This window comes from Fukomys damarensis, unplaced genomic scaffold, assembly GCF_012274545.1.
Source record: "Fukomys damarensis isolate Sample0158 unplaced genomic scaffold, DMR_v1.0_HiC HiC_scaffold_11, whole genome shotgun sequence".
Taxonomy (NCBI): Eukaryota; Metazoa; Chordata; class Mammalia; order Rodentia; family Bathyergidae; genus Fukomys; species Fukomys damarensis.
Window position 1 is genome coordinate 28,016,567 of NW_022900923.1, and position 24,029 is coordinate 28,040,595.

Sequence of the window (24,029 nt, forward strand, 5' to 3'; positions counted from 1 at the left end):
GCTTGCTTGGCTCTTGGCCAGAAGCTGCCCTTCATTTCTTGTTATGAGAGTCTGTCCCTAGCACAGGAGGTCACTTGCCTGGTTCCCATCAGAGGGCAAGAGAGGCTGTACAACACAGAAGCCATGCTCTCTTAGTAACCAAACATTAGTAGTGATATCTTCAGAATATATTTTGTCTTATTTTTCACTGGAAAATGATAAATACCCAATCAGTAGTGAATACATAATTAAGAGGAGTGGCCTCTAATTTAGAGAAGTGAAATATTCAGGAGGCTTTCCAAAAGGCCTTGAATCTTGAAGAAAAGGTTAGTAAGTAAATGGGAAAAACAGCTTATATAGGAATATATATGAAGTGGTAGACATTTTTCTAGATTACTTTGAAAGCAGTGACAATATAATTCAACAGTAGTATTTTTATGTAAAATATTGATTAGCAATTCTAAATCATACTTATTTTTAGTAATAACTTTTATTTTATTCTTTATTGTTTGAGTATCATAAAAGTAGAAATGACAGAAGGAGCATAGTTCTAAAATACTTTATCATCTAACTTCGATTTGGAGATCTAATTCAATGACAAGTGTGGGACATGATGTTTTATAATCTCAAAAGGCAACAAAGAGTTTTAGTTATCTAACACACATACAAAAGTGGTCAATTTTCAACTTTTAAAGCAGAGCTTAAGAAAGTAATTTGTTTACTTCCTTTTTGCAATGGAAATTTCACATACACTAGTTATCTGCAGTAGTGATAGGAAAAAGAAAAAGATTTATTTTCTAAACTCTGTTTTTTTGGTAGTTATTTACCCATTGAAATACCAACTATAATGTCTTTGTCATAAAAAGTACTTGCAGTAGCGGCAATACATTTAGCATTTATTGAACGCTTACTCTTTCCCCAGTATTGCCCCATGCATATTACTCATTAGATTCTCAAGAAAATCTTAAAAGATATGACTATCGTCTCCATGTTTTTTGGATACAGGGTCTTTTCATGTCATCTCAGCTGGTCTGAAACTCAGTCTGTAGCCCAGGCTGGCCTTGTACTTGTAGCCTCACCCTCCTGAGTGCTGGGATTATAGCCCGTCTGGCTTTATCCCCATTTTATACATGCACGCACTGAAAGCCATTATGGAACCTGACAAAATTTTAAAATAAAAGTAGTATGTGGCAGAGATTTGGTTTTGACCCTACTAGTTTCAACTCCAGAGCACTCTTAATCAGAACACTAGACCTTAAATTGGTTAGTAAATGTGGGTCACGTGAGTGAACAATTCTAAATCATATGCCCCTTTTCATCTATTCTCTGTAGATTTACTAGTGAGGTTTGCATCAGCAGCAGTCTCAGTAGTATTACTGCATTTGGTTGGGAAATTTGGCTGGCCAAATCTCCCTTTTGATGTCTCTGCTAATTAATGGGTGATGGTAAAACACATGTTGATTTGTGCAGTTTGCTTTGAGAACAGATTACACAATAAAGTAAAAACTCCCTGCCTTTTTGGAGTTCAAGTTTTAAGGAAAAGGCTTGATATAATCAGTTAACAGGAATGTTCTTCATCGTGAAGTAGAGAAGCCTGGGAACTTGGAGCAAAGATATTGAAACCCTGTGTATTCATATCAGTTGGTAAGAGAGGGCTGATCACTGTGATATGAGAGAATGCCACAGAATTTCTCTTGTTTCTCATCAAGGGTTTTATACAGTTTTGGAGACTTGCCACAGCCCATTGGATTTTTTTTTCTTTTTATTGAGGTTATTGGTACAATCTAGGTATACAATACAATTACATTCATCATTGGGATTCTGTACCTTTACATAATAGGTCTTGATTCTCATTTTTCCCCTTGTCCCTGCCCTCCCTTCACCCCCTCCCCTCCCCATTTACAAACACTTTATTTCCATTTTTTCAGTTTCTCATATTTTTTTCCTCTCCCTTATTACCTTTCCCCCACCCTTCCCACTTTCCTTACACCTTTAGCCCTTTACTTCCTATTTCACATTATTAATTATCTCATTAGGATCCTGTGTACTATTATAGTTTTTCACACCCATTGGATTTTGAAGGAACACACAGCTTCTCTGCACTTGCAACAACGTGTTAGTGATTTGTTGTAGGAGAAGGGGGCTGGCTTCTTGATGGATGCTTTCCCATTAACAAATATCAGTGCGATGTACAGTTTGTTATAAGGTGAGATGCCGTTGGAGAATTTTCAAACTGGAACAGATAACTAACTTCATTGATGTTAATGAGACTAGGGTAACTTCCCAATCTGGGATGCTTCTAGTTACAACTAAAGTAAAATACTCCAACCTTTGTCACAGTAGGAGTATTTAAATTCAAGACTGAATATTAACCATGGTGATTCAGAGTCATCCTCAATGTTTACAACCATTCTGGATATTTCATATTTTAAATATTCTAGAAAGAGAAAAATCCAATAAATACACATTTGTATATGAGTAAGCATACATTGTGGGAGTGTATAGAAAATATAAAGTCAGTAGTGTGCAGAGGAAGAACCATTATTGGACTGCGGTGGCTGTCAGTGATAAAAGTCTGAATAGTTTTTCATTTCATGCAATCGAAAGGAATTCTGTGTGTAGTCAATAAAGACTGACCTTGGGATGATGACATTCCAAAGAGTTGTACTCTTAAAAAGGTATGAAAGCTTGAAGTGAGAAGATTGAAAGAGAGTACCATGTCTAGACAATGGCTGTTCTGAGTAAACTCTAAATACCTAAATTTTTTCACCTGAAACTTTTAACATACTACCTCAGCTTCTTTTCTTGTTACCTTATGTGAATATTTTCTCCTTTCTATGCCCACTATAAACAAATTAATAACTGCACACAGCCAAAATTCATTAACATAACTTCAGGATTGTATGTGATCAAGTGAAATTCATCCCTTTCTTCCTAAATTGTAAGCAGTACAAAAATATGAAAATTTCAAAAAATAAAATGTACTCATTTCATCTATTCCAAACAGTGAATTGTACTTCAGCTGTACCTTTTGGAATGTCTTAATGCATATGTGCTTTTTAGATAACTTTAAACAAGGTGTGCCGTTCTGTTTTGCTTTTGCATTTGATATTACATGATAAATATTGGCTTGTGTTGTGCATGGAATAGTAGTTTAATTGCTGCCTAACGGTTAGAGAACCCTATAATTTAAATCATTTCTCTATTTTGACATTATTTATTCATATCCTAATAATGTCAGTGTCTTCTTAATTTCCAGTAAAGTATGACAGAAGGAAATTACTATCACCAATTATTTTTAAGACTTGTAATACCTATAATGCATGTAATAGTAATACAATTATAACCACATATAATCTTACCAACTGTATGAATATCCCAGGGAATACACTGGTAGGAATTATACTGATTTGGGTAATGATCTTGAAAAAAATATTTTCTTTCTTTTACTCTGTATTCACATTTGCTGAAGTTTCTATCTCTTTCGTTATGATGATAAGCCTTACTCCTGTTCTTGTTTTACTTTTGCATGGTGGTTGGCGTTTTACTGTTTTTCTTACAAATTTGAATGGTCACTTCAGATAGTATATGTTTTACTATATCTTAACTTTTGGTAAGAATTTGGCAAATTTTGTTTTATATTTCAATTTCATTTAATTTTTAGATATGCATATTCATTGGCATTTTCCCTTATGATTTTATATACTGTAATGCTTTGAGGAAGAGCAAGTTATTCCATAGAATATGTAATTACAGAACATAGAAATGCATTTTAATTATACATTTTTATTTAGATTCAGTTAAAATAGGTATAATGATTATATTGACAATCTACTTGCAGCTTGTTTTACTATAGGCTCTAAAATATGAATTACAGATATATATATAAGGTAAATGATTTTTTACAAATTCTTTTACTTGTTTTTATATAGCTTTATTCATTCTTTTCAGTTATTATATATTTATTTGCATACAAGTATTCTAACTTTGTAATGTTTTTTACTGTCTTGCCAGTTTTTGTTGACATAATTGCCCTGTGCTTTTGCTTTTTAAAATAAAATTAAGAATAATATTGTTAAGTGTTCTAAAATATACCCAAAATAAAATCCTATAGGAGAGGGTGAAGGGAGGGCAGGGACAAGGGGAAAAAATGAGAACCAAGACCTGTCATGTAAAGGTACAAGATCCCAATGATGAATGTAACTGTACTGTATACCTAAAATGTACCAATAAACTCAATGAGAGAGAGAGAAAAAAGATGTATTTGTACATGTACAAATTCTCCATGTGAAATGTATATATTATGTATTATAAACATGTACTATAGAAATTAGAATTGTAAAAAAAATAAAATACTATTGAGATTCTTTTGTAAATATATTAAATATGAAAAATATTTGTTGACATAATTGCTCTTAGCTTTTAAAAATAAATTTAAGAATAATATTGCTAAATGTTCTAAAAATATGCAACAAAAATAAAATCCTATTTGAGATTTTATTTTATTTTATTTACTTTTTAAAATTAATTTTATTGGTACATTTTAGGTGTGCAACATAATGACCTTCATCATTGGAAATGTGTACCTTGATTTCATTTTAAATATATTAAATCTAAAAATTATTTATCAAGAGTGTGCACATCTTTTAATATTAAGCTGTTTTATATAAATATATTTATCAAGAGTGTGCACATATTTTAATATTAAGCTGTTTTATATAAATATATTTTTTTGAAATTTTAAAAATATGTTTAATAAGGAAGACTACTTAAACCAATGTCGTGATAAACCTGGATCATTCATACTGTTGCTAGGACTATACATGGTTGTTCTTCAGCATTTATTAATCTGGTTTGTATTTGTCTCTTCTGGACAGCTATACACACCATCTGGGATCAGCCACAAATATGAATTGTGTAATTTGGGTGAATCTGCATACCAACTAAATGCTCTGATATTTTATTTAAGACCAACTTTGTACCAAATAAAGATGGGTGGTGAAATTCATGCTCATAATTGAAACCAGACTTCAGAGGGTTGGAAACAAAAATATCCCAGGCATAGAGCTTGCATGGGAGCAACACTGGGCACCTGGGCACTTCTGAGGCGAGTGCAGACCAACATGAGAAACAGAAGTTTCCTTACTGTGGTGTAGGGTGTGCTCGCACCTCTTCCAGAGCTGCTGTGTCCCCGCAGGAGTGGATCCGGTGAAGTTGAGCTAGACATCTCCTTTTCCCAGGGGCTAGCTGCCCCAGGCCTTGATGGACAGGCAATCCCCAGGGATATTTACACCTGGGCACTGAGGTGTACTTGTGTCAGGAGTGTGCCACAGGCTTGCCTTTCTACAAGACTAAGCCTGTGGCCTTAGTCCATGCTGTGGTGCTATTAGTCTAGACTGGACATTGCCACCTGCATGGCCTGTTTGGAGATTGGGCTGGGTGCTTGTATATCCTGATCGTAGTCTTTCCCACCCCTCATTCCATTCCCTGTTGTGGCAGGAGACAGCTAGCAGGAGCAGAGATAGGGCATCTAGGTAGGGCCTGGAGTTTCTGGGGTGGGAGAACAGGTGGCTAAGAACGTATCTGCATATCTGGGGAAGGCAGGTCCATTCATGAGCCAAGACTCCAAGTGTGGAGCACATTCCATAGTCCCACTGAACTTTACCTACAAAACATAAATCCAAGGAACACTTATTTCAGTGTAATGACTGCAAAGCATTAAGCTTCAAGGCGGGGTCCTGTTGAGAGCAGGCTCTTGTACAACTGGACTGGTCATAAATCTATGCAACCTGCCAGACACACCCAGACATTTCTTAGAATGAAGACTTCTCTGTTAGACATAGTTGTTTGCTTGTGCTTTCTCCTGACAATTTCAACAAGCCTCAAGGATGTGATGTCTGTTTGTTGAATTAATTGATTCAAGTATTTAGAGAAAACCATACACATAGTATATACACATGTGCATCATTTTTAGCATGTATTTTCTATATTTTTACAAATAAAACATTTATAAGTATGGTTTAGGGCTACTGATTATGTTTGCCCTGAAAGCACAGTTAAGAGGCTGTGTACATTTGGTTGTTGTGGAGGCAGTTGTGCTAAAGTTAAGCCTTTTTTCCCAACATGAAAATTTCAGTACTAAAGATTATTTTTCTAAGGACCTGAAAATAAATAGTTTTTAATTCATCAGTATTTTATGTCTTCATAATTTTTATCCCTAATTAAAGGCTAGATGTACTTGGAAGAATATTAATGTTAAGGAATTGTCTAAGAGATCAAGTAAAACTTTGAAATGATTCCAGTATTTTAATTCTACCATTTAAAATACATTTCCCTATAATAACATTATTATTTGAATTTAAAAATATTATGAACATGTTATTTATTTTCTTTTTGCTTGCTTTTATAGTGCCACGATCACACTGGAAAACTTGTTGTCTTAATAAATAGAATAAATTAAAGTATTATAGGTTCCCATGTCTCTACTTATATATGTATAAATATATATTGATATTGAACATCTTGTTTCTGATTACATGCAAAACTGAAAGTCTGAATTTTGTTGGTCGTTAAAAATCCCATGACGAGAACCAAGACCTGAATGTAACTATACTGTACACCTAGAATGTACCAATAAACTCAATAAAAAGAAAAAAAAAACCCATGAGGCCAGGGGTCAGTGGTTCCACCATGCAAGCACAAGGACCCAAGTTCGATTCCTGGTACCCCCCCAAAAAAAAAACCACACCCAAATAAAAATAAAAATCCCACGGCTGTTTTTGTAAAACTGCTTGCCACTACCCTGGCTAAAGTCCAATGTAAGCAATAACATCCTACCCTGTGTTCCTCATAACCCTATGTCCATTATTCAGTCATTTTTTTTTCACTTCCTGTTCTAAAGAGCAATGTAATGATGCTGAATTCATATTAGCAATTTATCTACATTCCTTTTAGCAGCAGTCTATTAAGTGAAATGATTACACACACACACACACATACACACACACACACACACTGCCTGCAATTTGGTTGAATACATTTGCTTAAGGTTATGGTACAGCTCATTGATTAATGGATCATTTCTCTGAATATTGAAACAATACCATTAGATAACCTGCTATACATAAACTCACCAATGACTAATATTTTGGGATATGTCAAATATGTCTCTTAATTGCCAAAACAATTATTAAGGTGTTTAAATTTACGTGTTCTAAGGTGGGTATGGTGGCACATGCCTGTAATCCTAGCATTCTGGGAGGATGAAGAATAGGCAGGAGGACAAAGTTCAAGCCCAGCTTTGGGCAACTTAATGAGATGTTGTCTCAAAAAAATTAAAAAGGTTGGGTCCTAATATACAAGCTTACAAATTATAAATGCTAAGTTTTTAGTTAATTGTTTTAGGTTTTAATTTGACCAAGAAGCACTTATTTTAAGTTCATATTTATATAATATGTATAAATATCATATATTTCAGGATAAAATGGGTTATATTGAAGGAGAGTGTCATATTTTTCAAACCATGTAGAAGCATTTAGTGATAATGCAAATATTTTGTGAGCAAAACATTAAATTCAATCCAGTGAATTATTTCTTATTCTATTGTATAGTAATAAAGAAGTATATATAATAAAAAAGTTAGATTTGTTTTTTAATAAAGCATTGAGGGTGTAGCTCAGAATGAAAGTCTTGGGTTTGATTCCCAGTGCCAGGGAGAAAATTACTTGTTTTAATGTGAGGAGGAATGTATGCAGTTAAATGATTCTTTAAATATACTTGGCATTTACTCAGCTTAAAATCATGAATCAGTTCTGCTTTTGTCAATTTGATGCAGATTGCTTAAAAATGATGCTGGACAGCAATAATATAATTTAACAAGGGTAGAAAAATCTGGAAAGAGTATATTGTAGCTTAAATTGAACACAGCAAATATAAATGCAATTATCAATTTGATTTTTGTAGGATCCCAAAGCAGGAAGTATAATTTATTAGTTTTTACTTGGGAAACAACTAGTCATGATAAATCATCTTGCATTCTCTTCAAGACCCATTTCATGCCTGGTCCCTTCCTATATGTTTTCCTAAAGCTCGGATACTATCCCTTCTAGATGCTGGAAAGAGTTACTGTCTTTCTCAGTCTGTACCACTGGGCCCTTCTCAGATGCTCTATTAGACTTCTTTGAATTGTTTGTAGCTTGCTCTTTTAAAAATTTACCAATATATATTAACTTTTTTACGGCAGGTGCTGTGATGTATGCATTTCTTTAATCTTTCTGTAATCCTTGCAAATGTTCATTGCTTTCACATATTTTTCCATAGCTATCAATATAAAGTCCAGAACTACATTTAAAAAGGACAAAAATTATAAATCCTGTTTTTAAAGCAGACACTCAGAAGAAGCAGTGAGTTGTCCTCTTATCAAAAAACCATTTGGAGTACAGTGGAACAACTATGAGGATCAGAAATTTGTTAGCAGAAAGGAAAAAGGAAATGTGGAGCTGGATATTGATCTTGCCAAATGAAGCAGCGAAAGAAAATATCACGTTGTGAATTTCTTTCCTTTATTTTCTCAAGTACATTCCAGCAACTCAGATTAAGAGAACAATGGCTGAGGTGCTGGAAATAAATCCAACCCATCTGATAAATCCCTAGGAAATGGGAAATAACACAATTATTGAAAAGAGGAAAACATCTCCTTAGAGTTTCAGAGATTATTTTTTAAAAAAAATAAAACTAGATTTTGGAAGCATAATGTATTTCTTATATAATTAATAATATATATTATACATGTAATACGTGTTATATGTCTTTTTTTTTTTAAAAAAAAAAGCTTTGTGTGAAGCCAGTTGTGCTGTTGTGGTGATCTTAGTACTCAGGAGGCTGAGGCAGGAAGATTAAAAGTTCAAGGTCAGCCTGGGCAATTTAACAAGTTTAAGGCTAGACTAAGCTACATAGAGAGTTAAGGATTACCTAGTGAGAACTTGTGTCAAAAAAAAAGTAAGCTCTGTGTGTAAAAGTTTATTGTTGATTATTTGTGTTGGTAGCTTGTTTAAAGAACAAAAACATTTTGTTTACATAAGAAAAAAAAGTTTTCACTTTAATGACTCATCTTTTAGAATGGCTTCCAGCTAGAGCGCGGAGTCTCCATGATGTGGTGAAAAGTGCAAGGAATATGAGGATCTCAAGGCCTGGCTTTAAAATTTATTCTTCTCTTCTCCTCTCCTTCTTCCTGCTGTCTTCACACAGCAGGTATTAGGAGTACCAGATGGATACTGAGACGATGTTATCTCTGCAAGGTGCTGAGAGTCAAGAGCCTATCAGGCAGTCATAGAACCCGGGCTAGTTGCTACCTGTCCTGTTGCAGGCATAGAGCGTTGTGCAAGCCCGTCACGAGGTGGAGGGGCTGCCTCATGACCCGAGCTCCTACTGCCTGTACCACTAATCTGTCCTACCTATTTCATGAGGTCGTATAAGGCTCAGACAGGACCATCCTGTGTATTGCGAACTGTAACATTACTTGCAAACGTAAATAGTTACAGGCAGTAAGGTACTCCACACAAATGGGAATACCTGTGAACTTGATGGTTGGAAACTAAAAAGAAACTAACAAGAGTAAAGAAATTATTTGTTCACTAATGTGAAGTCTAGAACTTTTCTTTTTTGAAATCTCCCCTGGTTTGTTGTGGAGATAAATCTTACTGCTGCCACAGCACCTCCTTTTCATCCTTCTGTTTCTGTACTTCATGGCTGTCTAGTTGTGCATCTCCATTTTTATCTTCACTATACTGGTGAGAATTGAGGGCACGATCCGTTTTGTCACCTTCATATCACCAGTGGTAATCTCTCTAGTAGTAGTTCCATGTGATTGTTATGTCCAAGAAGGATTTTTCTGGTAAAGTGTTTCCCACAGGCTTGTTTGTGTTTAAGCATAGTGTTTACCAAGCAAGAGGTATGATTTTCTTTTGTATATTAAATAAAATATCAAGACATGTTATAATAAAGAATTCTGGGTGTTGTATGCATCAAATTAGGAACTCTGAATGTGGTCATCCTACCTAGGGTCCAGAGGAAAGGAGGAGAAAGTAGGCAGGGTTACAATCATTCATAGGATGGAGACCTTAGATAAGATGGAAAATGTCTAGCAGAAAATGTTAGTTATCTTTACCTCTTCACTACCAGTGTTTTTCAATTTTTTCTTGTCTGGACTTCAAATTTTCTCATCTGCAGAATAAGGGAATTCTACCAAATTGTCTTAAATATTCCTTCTAGACCTAAGATTCTATTTGGAAATTTATGGCTGTTTTGTTTACTTTTGCTTGTGTGGGTTTTCTTTGTAAACAACTATATAAAATATACTGAGTAATAATGGAGGTGCTCTGCATCCTGTAAGATAATACACCTTTATTTTCTCTGTGTTTTTATTACAGACAACATTATTAAGAAAGGCAAAACATTCAGGAGATAGGATTTAAATCAAATGCAAAGTATTCAAGAAGATAGGAGAGAGGTGTGTGCACAGTGGGGGGGGGTAGCCGTGGGGATTGTGAGGAAGCGAAAGCTCCATGCTAAGGAGCGTTGAGAGACTTTTAAGTTTGGATGAATGGGAGGGATGCCTTGGAGTCCCTTTGAGAGTCTGTGTTTAGTTCTTTAAGCAGCAGAAGACCATGTTGAGGCAGGAAGTACCTGTTGTGTGTCAACTGAAGGCTTTGCAAGGGAATGAAACTAACAAGGGTGCAAAGGAAGAGAAGAGGAAATTGCTAAAGACACAACTGGCGCAGGGCTTTATTAAGTGAGGAGAAAGATTGGAATGGAAGCAAGTTACAAGAAGGAGAAGGGCTGATTTTGCCAAGTAGTCGTATCATTCAACGTGTTAAAAGTTGGAAAGCAGGTTTACAGCTGGCGGGATATGACAGCTTGGCAAGCCCTTACCTCTCCCGAGTATTTCTCATGACTGATAAAAGATTTATCTCAGCTGTCCAGTGTGGCTTGCAAAATGTTTATTAATGAGCTTGAGGAGAGATTTCCTATCTTTGTTGAAAACAGGTGTATATTTGAGAGTCTGTGGACAGCTAAAAGGGGAGAGTTAATCATTCTTCTTATATTAACAGCAACTCTTGACCTTCCCTCTTGAAAAAAAGGCATATATACATGTGTCCAGAGATTTTTTTGTTATTAGATATGTTCTTGCATATTTACAGTTTTTATTCTGCAAATTGGGTTTTTCTTAAATGTTCTTTGTATTCTTTAATACTTCAAGTTTTAAATTTTAGTAATGCTGCAGCAGTATGCCATGAAGGAACATAGAAGACAAGCTTGACAGTGTTCCTGACAAGTTATACCCAGATGTAACTGTCTAGCATATTGGTCACTGTTTTGCATTCTTTTGCAAAGTATGCCTTTGTTTAGTCTTGAGGGAATAGGCTTCTCTCATTTCCTGTACACTCGGGACATGGCTAATGACTATTCTGCTTTGTGTGGAATGCAGTTGTTTGAATTTTCACATGGTTTACCCAATCACCTCTCTGTTCCTTTTCCAAATTGATAGGTGTCTAATCTTTAGTGAAGGATTGAGGCACTTTTCTCATGTAATTTCTAACAAAAATTACATGGATTACAGTAGACAAATTGGGCCTCCTTTCCAATCTATCTCATTTATTTTAAAAATCATGCAGTCTGCTTTTGTGCCACATGTAGCGTGTCATAGAAGGCCTGGTTAATTAGATACTTTCCTTTGAAGTTATAGCAGCCTTGTGTAGCAATATGCCTTTGGAGCTAATTTTTTTTTTTTGTAAAAGCCAAATGTGGTGTCTTTATAATTTGTATTGCAGCTGGTAATTTTAAATGCAGCCTATGTCTTCATTACCTAAAATAGGAAACTTCATCCACCCTGAGAATTTAAATAGTATGTCTGTATACATAATACCAAGAAGAATTTTAATGCCATTACTTAAATATGTTGATGCTTTCTGGGGAAAGTAACTGATAGTCATAAAAGGCCAATTTTATATTTTAAAAGTTGTTTCTTTAAAAAAGATAATCTAAGTTTTAGGGATTGTATCCTACCAAAACAATTTGTGTGTGTGGTGTGTGTGTGTGTGTGTGTGTGTGCATGTATATGTATGTAGCTAACTTAACCCAATTTGATATCTGGGCTACTTCTCTTCAACTGATCTGTGATTAAATCGTAGCTCTCTGGGGAAGGTGGTTCCCAACGTATTCCCATTTGAAGCAGTGCTTTGTGTAGTATATCCGGGTAGTCACAAAGAGAGCCACAGTCCTGAAGGTAATTTCAGTCCTAGGCGGCTCGAGAGAATAGATATAGTGACCCTGAGCCATCCCAGCTGTCAGGAAAGAAGTTATAGGGACAACTTTTTTTATTCTTAATTTCCTTGTATCTATAATTCTCCAGGTTTAGAAAGGCAGTGACTCCTGACTTTTTTCTCCTTTTCTTTAGCATTAAACTATTTTTAATTCATTCAGGCTTCAGAGAAGTTGCAGAAAAAATTATACTTTATCATTGAGAAAATTGAAATAGACAAAGACAAAGCAGGTGCTCAGTCCATATTTACTGACTGGTAAGAGAAGGAACTGGAACTGAGTCTTGGGATTCTCTGCCTTGTGGCATTTTGACTCCCTTTGCATTTCCCGGGGTTAAAAGTTCACTCTTTTAGGTATGCATGATGTACAGTATGTGGTTCTTTGTTAGGTGTAAATTGAGTAGTCTTTGATGTTTTGCTAACTCTCTTATTTATCAATAGTCATGTGGTGAAGAGAGAAAAGACATTTGGCAACACAGTGAAGTCTGTAATGCTGTTAATTGCTATTAATTGATCGAAGTCATTCTTATCTTTGCAGAAATTGGCCCAGTGACAATTACCACAGATCCCAAGAAATTTCAGTATGAACTCAGAGAACTATATGTTCAGGTGAGACTTGATTTCAGTTTTCTTTTTGGGGAAAGGAAAAACCATGAAACTTCCTTATTTTTAAAATCTGAAACAAGTAATTGTTAATGGCACAATGAATACCACTACCTTTTCCCACCCTAGTCCTGAATGAGTTGGACAATAGACGTTGGAATGGAACAGAATGGATTCAGAATAGCTGTTTCATTTCTGCATTTTTGGAGGCTACGTTTAGCTGATCATGGCAGAGTTCCACGTTTGTGAAAGGGACTGTTTAGAAAAAGTTTGCTGAGCCCTGTCCTAACGTGTAACTTCATCACTTGGAAAAATAAGGAACAACTTAAAAATTATTGTCCTACCACATAAATGACATAACTAAGGTAATTTTAATATTCTATGCTATAAGCTAACCATATGGCATTTCTACTGTAAACATTTTAGTTATTGGAGGAGATGAAAACATTTGTTTAAATGTTATCTTGAAAGCAGAACTTTGAAGCAGAATATGTATGCACTGTCTCCTTGGTATTGCTTACAGATCTTCAAATGCATTGATTTAAACATTTAGCTTTTCTGAAGTTGTTTTGGTATACTACCCTCAATGGTTTCTATTGCTGTCCTCTACAGATTTTTGGCTGTTTCTATCTGTATTTTGGCTGTGTTCTATCTGCATTCATGTGGGATATTTGTACTTGGATTGTGATTTAATGGTAATGACCCAGGCAGAGCAGTAATCCTTCAGTTCCTTGATCTATTAGTTATCTTCAGTGACCTTTCCCTTTTGTTTTGATCTTCTGTTTTCACACACTCTGGCCCTTCCTAAGCTGTTTCTTCTCCCATGTAACTGATTTCTGCATCTTAATCTTCACCACCTAACTGTCCACTGAGCTTGGTAGTGCAGTTTCTTCTACCACATCCACCCCTGCACATTCACCGCATGTTCTAGTACATTGACCTCAAAACTTTCTCCTGGGTCTGCAGGTCTTTCCTTGTTTTTCACTTTCCTACAATTTGGTTCAGAGATTACCATTTAAATACTCTTTTATCTCCATAGTGCATTGCTTACTATTAAGAAGGTAAAAACTCATTCCTGAATAACCTGAACTATCGACATTATTCATGCTTGCCCCTAGTGAACAAATGCTGTTGATGTCTCACAGAATGACAGGCTGATTTCAGTATGAATTCATAGCCACCTGTCGCAAATATATTTTTTAATTAATTCATTTTATTGGTACATTTAAGGTATGCAATGTAGTGACATTCATCATTGGAAATTTGCACCTTTACGTAATCCATCTTCATTCTTATTTTTTCCCTATTCCCCTGCCCTCCCTTCAACCCCTCTACCCCTCCCTATCTACAAAAACTTTGTTTCCATTTTTTCTTTTTCTCATGTTAATTCCGTTCCTATCTTTCTTTTCCCCTATCCCTCGCATTTCCCCATCTGCTTTGCACCTTTTTTTCCTATTTCAAATTATCTATTATACCTTTTGGTCCTTGTTTACTTTCAGTTTCTCATACTAGAGAAACTATTCAGTATTTACACATATGTCCTATTTATTTCACTTGAAATAAATTAGCTCAGTGTGCATCCATCTAGCTATAAATGTTTCTATTTTCTCATTGTTTATGACTGAGTAGTACTCCCATTTTATTTAAAATTTTTTTTCTTTATCTAGTCTCCTGTTGATTGGCAATTGGGCTGCTTCCGAGTTTTAGCTATCATGAATTGTGCTGCTATGAACATGGATGCACATATATCATTGTGTTGTGATTCTTTTAATTCTTTGGGAAAGATACCCAGCAGGGGGATATCAGGGTCAAATGGGACATCCAATCCTAGGTTTTTGAGGTATCTGCACACTGATTTCCACAGTGGTTGCACCAGTCTGCACTCCCATCAGCAGTGAATCAGGGTTCCTCTTTCCCCAAGCCCCACCAGCATTTGTTATTGGTTGATTTCTTGATAGCAGCCATTCTTTCTGGGGGTGAGGTAGAATCTCAGTGCTGTTTTCATTTGCATCTCTCGAATGACCAGTGATGTTGAACATTTTTTTTCATATGTTTATTTGCTATTTCTATTTTTTTGTCTGAGAAATATTTGTAAAAACTATATGATCATCTCAATAGATGCAGAAAAAGCATTTGACAAAATCCAACACACATTTATGATAAAAACCTTCCAAAAAAATGGAATAGATGGTCTCTACCTCAACCTGATAAAAGCCATCTATGAAAAACCAAAAGTCAATATTGTACTAAATGGTCAAACACTGAAATCCTTCACACTAAAGGATGTCCAAAGTCACCACTCCTGTTCAATATAGTTTTGGATACATTAGCAACAGCAGTTAGACAAGAGAAAGAAATAAAAGGAATAAAGACAGGAAATGAAGAAGTCAAATCGTCATTATTTGCAGATGACTTGATACTTTATTTAGAAGACCCCAAGAACTCCATTGGAAGTCTTCTAGAATAATGAAATTCAGCAAAGTAGCTGGATACAAGGTCAATACACAAAATCAATAGCTTTCCTGCATACAAAAGACAGACTCACCGAGAGAGAAGTGGGACAGACAATCCCTTTCACAATAGCATCCAAAAAACAAATACCTAGGAATCAACTTAATGAAAGAAGTCAAAGACCTCTATGCAAATAGATTTTTAATGCTCCTGTGATCCTGTTATGTTTCTTTCATCAGTTAAACCTCTAATTTTCCTTAATGCCAATTGCAAGTTTTCTACTCTTCTTATACATTTCCCACCAGCCTCTTACTCATGTCTATCTGAGCAAGTGACCTCACTTCTGTTTCACATACAAACATGTACAAATGTTCTTTACTTACTCACACCTAAAATACAGCTCACAAGCATCTAGTGTCCATCCCATCATTACTCTATTTGTTCCGAATTCTGTGGCTTTCTTTATATCTTAACACTATCAGATGGTTTCTCTCAATTGCTGAAGAGTTGTCTTTGATTTTTAGATATAGTGGACCCTTGATTTATGAACTTGATCAGTTCCAGAGGGCTGGCTGTAACTAAATCAGTACAGCTGAGAGCTGGATGTCTACCTGGGTACATGCTATAGATAACAACTGGCAGATGAATCTTCCATTAACCTAAATAACCCAAGTTGTTCATATGTCAGGCCAGTTGTAACCTGAGGGTCCACTGTATGTTTGTCTGTCCAAAAAATATATAATCTAATCCCATTATAAAAAGCAAAACAAAATAAGCTATAGATTTCTCAATGCCTTCAATGCCAAATAAATTGTGTTCAGTGCCATTATTTTTTCACCCCCAAACCTTGCCATTTACTCCTCAGTCTATTTCAGTTTAGTTTCCACTCATCTCACTCTTCAGAATAGCTTTAGTTATGACAAATGACCTCCGTTTTGCTAAATGCAGGGACAGCATTTCAGTTCTCTTCACATTGGATGGGGATCTTTGAGGTTTTTGTTGATAGTAACCTCTTCATCCTTTTTGACTCATTTTTTCCAAATTTATTTTCTGATTTTTCTTTGGACTTTTTCTGGTTAACATCTCAGAAGTTTATTTCTTTCTACTTGACTCTTGAATGTTGAGGTTCCTCAAGGTTTTGGAATCCCTCCTGTTTTATATCTCCTCCTTAGGTAAAACCATCTGTACTCACATGTAAATGTTTTCACCTTGGCCTATCATCTGAGGAACAGATCTGCTTTTTAGTCTCTTGCTCATCATGATGACCCTCTAAATGAAATATACGCATATTCCTTTTCTGATCCCCCAGACTTCGCCCTTGACCAATTGGCCTTTGTCCTCTCTGTGTTAACTTTGTGGATAATGCCTATAGTATTCTGATATACTATATCCAACCAAATATCTGATTTGTCCTTAATACATCACTTAGTTTCTGAATTTCATCTTTCTTTCTTTCTTTCTTTCTTTCTTTCTTTTTTTTTTTTTTTGTACTGGGGATAGAACTTGGGAACCTGCTTGCGAGGCAGGCAGCAACACCATGAGCTAAATCCCCGGCCCCTGAATTTCAACTGTCATTAAGTCTTGTTTTTCACCTTCTAATATCTTTAAATCATGACTTCTCACCTCTTCTCTTTGTATCAACACTATCCTAGTCCTGGTGACTCTATTGTTAGCTTCAACTTATGGAGAAAAGCATCCAAGTTGTTTCCTAACATTTACTCTTGCCTTTATTTTTTCAGGCCTTTGATCTATAGACAAATGAATCTCAATATGCATATATGAACATTTCTGCTGAAAGCTGTCATTTGCTTGTTTCCTTACTCATTCCTCGTCAAATTCTCCACATGGTTCTGTGTCTTTCCTTCATTTAATTCTTCCCTCTTAGCTCTACTTAGTGTCACTTTCTCCCCCAGGCTCTGTGCTGTGTGCTTCAGGGGCCTACACAGAACCTCTCCATAGTTGTCTCCTCTCATCCTCTCATGAGATTTTTGTACATACTGTTCTCTTGCATAGAGAAGGCCTGCCCTTCACCATCACTTTCATCCCCCTTCATGAGACTAAATCCAATCCTTGGAGTCTCATCTTGAATACTACTTCCTTTATCCTCCAGTCTTGGTCCTATATCCCTACCTCTTTCCCTCACGTAGCAGTTGTGGTGAGGGACTCTGATTTAGCCCATCATTAAATTCTCTAGTGAAACTCTTGGCAAGTAGAATATATTCATTTTTTTAATGAACAAATTAATGAATGAATATATTGGAATGTACAAATTAACAGTTCAAATCAAAGTTTGAAGTATAAGTTATGACTGATTTCATTGTTAGATGAATGATTGGATTTGGAACTGTACATTGCAAAAGCATAATTGAGGAACTGGATTTGAAACCAAAAGTTTGTTATTCCAAACCTGCATTTAAGCATGATTCTGTTTTGTGTATATCTTTCTTTGAAAATTATGCACTGAATTTAGGAATAATGAGTTAATATGCAAAGAGAGTTTTAGAAATATCCCTTGACTATTTTCTTTTTCTCCTGTATTTCTTCTGATTATCTTTCCCACAAAGTTTTCCACTTCCTTTCTCTTATACCACATCATTATTTTTCATTCATGATCTTGCTACTTATTTGTTTTTCACCTTTCATTCCTCCAGTATAAGAAATTCTTTACTGCTTTGAATGTCTAGATTTTCAGAAAAAAACTCTTCAGAAATTTCTGTACTGTGTGTGGTTCATGGAAATGAGAATTTGTGTTGTGTGATTGTTTTGCTGTTCACATGCCCCTCGTCTACTGTGAGTTCTTGAGGGCTTGTGGCTCTCATGTAGCTCCTGCTTCATCCAGGGGTAGGAACCAGTGTCTATAATAGCTGCCGAGGAAAGGAATGCCGTTTGATGTGGCTTCTTATAAAAATACACATTAACAGTAAACTGTATAAAATACAGCTTATATTTGATGGTTCAAATATACCTCAACGACACTACCAGTTTTCATCAAATTACGGAGACTCAGAAGGGCCAAATCATAGAGATTTCTAGTTAATAGAACATTATGAAGGGGTTTACTATGTTTGTTCATTCTTTCTTTCTCTGAGAATGAAGCTGTACCATGTCCTTGAATATCTGACCAGATTGAGAATGCCCACATTCCCAGTGAGACCTTGCTGTGTCTTTCCTGATTTCCTGCTTCTCCCATTCTTTTGTGCTGAAGGATCTGAGGGAGTGTGAATCATTCTTCCTTCATTTGTCTCTGGGGTGAAGGAACTCCATTCCTGGTTCATATTCCATTGATTCTCTTTCTTGAGCTCTTCACAACCATTCTCTGGAATTGAACCTGATGCAGACAATCTACAGGGTCATACTTTTATTTCTTTTTTAAGAAAATCTTTCTTTCCTGGGACTGAAGTATGTGTCCTTTTTTCTAGAGGTTTCAGCTGGCCAATTTATATCTTTGTCATGAGATGTAAGAGGGGCTTAATTAGAACATCCAGTTGAGAAATCAGATGTTTATTTCTCCTTCATTCAGCACTGGGCATTATTATAAATATTGGGGATACCATGGCAATGGTTTTACTTTCTAGGTTTTTGATGAATTATTTTTCTTCTTAAATCAATGGCACAAGGATCAAATATTGAAAAAGAAACTAGGCTATATGAGCACTTAATCCTTGATTTAAGAAATTGTACCTTATTATTTTCTTAGAGAATATTTTATTATTTCATAAATTAGCATGACTAAACTTTATACGTTCATAAGTTTTAGTACGAGATGATAAATTTTGTTTTGTATATAATTCCCTGATCCTTCTTACTCCCTCTTCTACCATTTTTACTAATTCTCCCACTGGTATTAAGACTAGGGAGCACTGCTGTGCTATTAAAACTACTTTGGATTTTATCTGTGTGCAGTGACACACAACTCTAATTGCAGCACTCTGAGGTAGGAGGATCACAAATTCAAGCCCAGCTTGGGCAACTTATAGATTCAGTGAGACCTTGTCTCAAAAATTTTAAAAAGGGAAGAGCTGGGGATATAGATCAGTGAAAACACCTTGGGTTCAATCCCTATAACTGTGAAAAACAAACAAACAAACAAACAAACATCTACCTTGGTTAAAAACTAAGCATTAAAAATGTTCCGTTCATATTCATATTAGTTTTGAAAACAAAAGTGAATATAGTTGGAAGTTCATTAACATGTTTATTAACATTATATTAGGCATGTTACTTTTCTTATGGAGATGTGGAAGTGAGACAAAATAATGTAAAAGTTTCCAAAAATTTGCATAAATCACTATACAAATCATTAAATTTATTACATTATTTTCATTTTCCTTTTTCTCTTTCTTCTGGAATACAAAAAGTAATTTGAAAAGCAAATGAACTTTCTCTCTGGGGAAAAGAAGGAAAAATAAATGACAAATGGTATTCAGATCATACAGAGCTTTGGGAATTAATGTGCTTGTAAATCTGCAGCGCAAAGTTCTGCCTTGGGTCACATTCTTTATAAGAAACTGTAAAGCTTGTTGGTTTTCTGAAAATGGTATTGGCACTGATATGTTCTTAAGCCTTTTATCTAAATGTTTTGAAGAACAAAAAGAACATTAGTCAAACACTTCAAAATGAGATAAAACCCAAGCTATTTCTACAATGACAAAATTGGAATTACAACTTTATATAGAGAGTTTATCTCCCAAATGAAAAAGCTGCATATGCAATTGAGTTATTTAGTAAAATCTTTGAATGAGTGACTTTTAAAAGCAAACACGAATAAGACTGAATATTGTGGAACAGCATGATCATACAAACAGCAAGTTAAAATTAAGTAGATCAGGACGTGGTCCAATTATTTTTGTTTTTTTAACAGAAGCAGAAGAATAAATAAGCTTAAAGTACAGCAGGCTGAGGCTTGGTGGAAAAGGTTTTGCTGTACTAGAAGAGCTGCTGATACTAGAATTCATTGCCAAAGGATATGAAACACCAAATAGGCAAAGTGTTAAAAAGAGGAAGACGTGATAATGTAGATTTTGGAGGAATAATTTAGTATGCCAATTTAGATATACTTTATCTAATTTGTGGTACTCTAAATCATGATACTATGTAAAAACTATGCTTTTTATTTCTAGATTTATGCAGAATTCTTTCATATAAAAATTTAAAAAAAATCAAACTGATTGATTCATCTCTGTAAAATATGACACAACCAATATATAAATGAAAAATGAAAAGGGAAATGAGTAGATATTATGTGGACTATAAATATTTGATTTTATGATTGATATTGGCCATGATTTAGCTTTTAAAATGAGGTTTTTACTTCCATTTAAGGTGTATTACTATGAGTTCGAAAATATGATATATATAATTACTTTATATACAAATAAATATATTTTATAACTATGCATATTGCATATGAACATGTATTTATGAAATAGATGCTATAAAAGAAAAAGGGCTTGTATTAATATAGGAAAGAAAGCATGATAAGGAATCTAACTAATAATAAATGTAGAAGCTTCAAAAACAGTAGAGTGGTATCTAGCCCAAAGTTTAGGCTTGACTAATGTTGTCTCTTACTACTGTTGCCTTGGTATTGCAAAGGTGTTTAAAGGAAATAATCAACAATTATTGATGCCATAAGTGATCAACAGTTAAGGAACATGTATCTTCTGACTCAGGACCTTGTGCTTGTGAGGCAGGCATGGTGCCACTGAGCTAAATCCCTGGCCCCCACAAGTTTTTAAACGTAATTTTTTCAGTCTAAACCCAACAAAAATTGCTACTCCTTTCTAAAAATGAGGAGGCACAAATGTGGAGATATTAGCTTAAATGTCTTACATTGACAACTTCACAAAATAGAAAGGCAGATCTCAGAAGGAAAACGGAGGTATTTGGTGCCAAACCCAGTTTTCTTACTTCTCTGCTACCTCCCTTCTAAGTATTTTTTTAAGTAGCCTTATTAGTCTAATCAAATCAACATATTTATATTTTTGGTATTTTATTTCAAAATGAAAATAAAGAATCAAAGACAGATGTTTATCTAAGGATGACTTTATCATCCACAAAATGGACTTATTTTCTAATAAGTGAGATATTTTTACCTCTACTCATATCTTCCAATTACTTTGAGTAATTGGCTTGCCTAAAATTACTGAGCAGTAAATAAAAAAATTAATTAGAAACAGAAAATCATTCCATTTCCTTAATGCATGTTCTTGCCAGCTAGTGTGGTAACTTTATTTGAGCGTGACTTCACATTCATTGGAGAGATAAGAATAAAATTCATGTTAAGAAAATTCAAGGCAGTGTGTCTACTCTATGTGTATTTGTAGGTAGTGTTTCAATTATTTTTATTGTTTGAATTCTAGCTTCTTTGGGCCCAATGAAGCATCTATTACTAGCCTACTGCTTGAGTTTTTTGCTATAGTAAAAGTTCCCTGAGGTTCAAACATCCCAGCATTTCAACAATGAGACACAGAGACTGAAATAAGAGTGAAGGATGCAAGTGAGAATTTCTGTTTCAGTTTCTTGGTGCTCTATTGAGAAGCAAATGGCTGGTTGATGTTTTAATAATCTTCTGTGTGAACTTCCAAGGACAAAGTAGAGAAGAGTATTCCAACTGTTAGATTGTTTTTTGGAAACAATATACTCATGGCTAGAGTAGGGTAATGTGTGGATAATATTGGAAAATTTCTTGACTTTCTTTCCAAAATGTCCCTGTGTTGGGAATGTTTTTGAGTCTAATTATGTGACGTATTGCTGAGTAAGTATTTCCTGTGACAAAATAATAGCCATTATCCTGGGCTACCCAGATTCACTTCGCATGCGCTACTTAGCCAATCAAGGGATTGTTTTATTCTCACATTAAGTAATACAAAGCATTCTGTCTGGCTTTAGGTATACCGTGGATAGAGGTCAAAATGTTTACTCTTGTAAGCTGGGTGTGGTGGCGCACACCTGTAATCCCAGCACTTGGGAGGCTGAAACAGGAGGATCTCTGTGAGTTGGAGACCAGCCTGGGCTATATAGTGAGTTCCAGGTTAGTCTCAACTATATAGTGAGACTCTGTCTCAACACCCTCCCACACCCCAAAAAGTATGCTCTTGTGAGAATGTTTCTTGATCTAAAGCCAGGATTCCTAGAGATATAATGCCATTAAAAATAGTTATTAAGAAACTTTTCATAATCCAAATTGATCAAACCCAGGAAGTGCTCCCAAATTATCTTTCATTCTTAGGCTATTAAAAACTTTCAAGGAGAATTGTGAAGTTTGGTATTGGAATTGACATTTGAATATCATCCATCCATTTACCCTGTCAGATGTTTGAATACCTGCCAAAAAGTTATCAATAATCCAAATCTGAAGAACTTTAGCTAGAGAGTTGGGCCCTGGCCTTTGTCACTAGATAAATCTTGAAGTTTCCCCTGGAGCAATGTCTGGAGGGCTGATGGGGTGCAGGAGGCCAATATCAGTTTTCTTTGGCAGGCTGGTCATATTATTGAATACTAGGCTAGTCATCAGCTAAATCCCTCAGGTTTCCTCATATAAATATTTAGCCAAGTCTCCATCTTTCTAGGTGCATGTTGATTTTTAATAATCTTCATTTACCCACTCTGTCATGTATATAGATGCTTATTTTTAGATGATCTAAATCATATTTCATCAATTTTGTTTAATGACTTCTACCTCTAAAAGCAACAGTTTATCTCAAACTTCCTCACATGATACTTTCATATATTGTAATGCTTTTATTTGTAAAAAATTTTGTCATATCGATGTGCATTGTTTGTTGTTTGTGTAGTTGTAGGGATAAAACCCAAGGCCTCACACATGCTAGGCAAGCCCTCTTCCTTTGAGCTACATCCTTAGCCCTGATATATGTGTATAAATATATATGTGTGTATGTGTGTGAGTGTGTGTATTTTTGCCAAGACATAATATCATAGGAAGTAAAAATATATTTTAATCACATTACATAAAAAGAATTTCAGCATTACAATCTCCATTAACTAGTCAGTAATAGAGATAATACCAAATATAGTGGAAAGCAAGAAAAAATGTGCATGTGAGTGTTGGAGTAGAAGGAAGAGATTTCAGTGAGAAGGCAAAGTCTGAGTAGTGCAGAGAAAAGATAAAGAAGATTCGGTGCTATAGGACGACTGGGAGACAGAAGTTCCACCCGAAGAGGGATAGGCAGGGTGAACAGTCAGTCCTTGTATGAGCAGGTAAGTGAGGTTGGCTTCAGGACCTTAGCCACTGTCCTAGTTTCCTTCTGGCTCTTGTTCTCCAGACATCTGTTGGGAGACCCCAGGAATCCATACTCTCTAGGGCAATAATACCATCTTAATTTGATGGGGAAATAGATAATAACAAAATGAAGGAGAGAAGAAGCAGTAAGTACAGAAGAGTAGAATTACCAAAACCAAAACTGGGAATGCAAAGATTTCCAGTTTCTCACTTTTTCCTAGCACTAACCATGTATCGTTCCACATCTTATGGTAATTAGAGGCTACGAAGTGGTATTTATGTTATGTTATGCTAGTTGCCTCTGTCTCACTCCCCTTTTCGAAGAACTGCTGTTCATTGTAATTCATGTGAATGATGAAGCTTTTGCATTGTTTACAGTATCAAGACACGTCATTTTCTGATTTAGTACTCAAAATACTGAGTGTCTAGTACACAGT

At 35.2% G+C, this 24,029-nt stretch overlaps 1 protein-coding gene across 1 annotated transcript in view; it reads left to right on the plus strand.

The window, feature by feature from the left end:
• The window catches only part of Hmcn1 (hemicentin 1), a 419,231-nt gene that overhangs the window by 87,982 nt on the left and 307,220 nt on the right, over nt 1-24,029 (plus strand). The window contains exon 2 of the mRNA XM_010635433.2: nt 12,835-12,905. Within this exon, the coding sequence (XP_010633735.1) occupies nt 12,835-12,905 (71 nt within the window). The remainder of the gene's footprint in view (nt 1-12,834; nt 12,906-24,029) is intronic.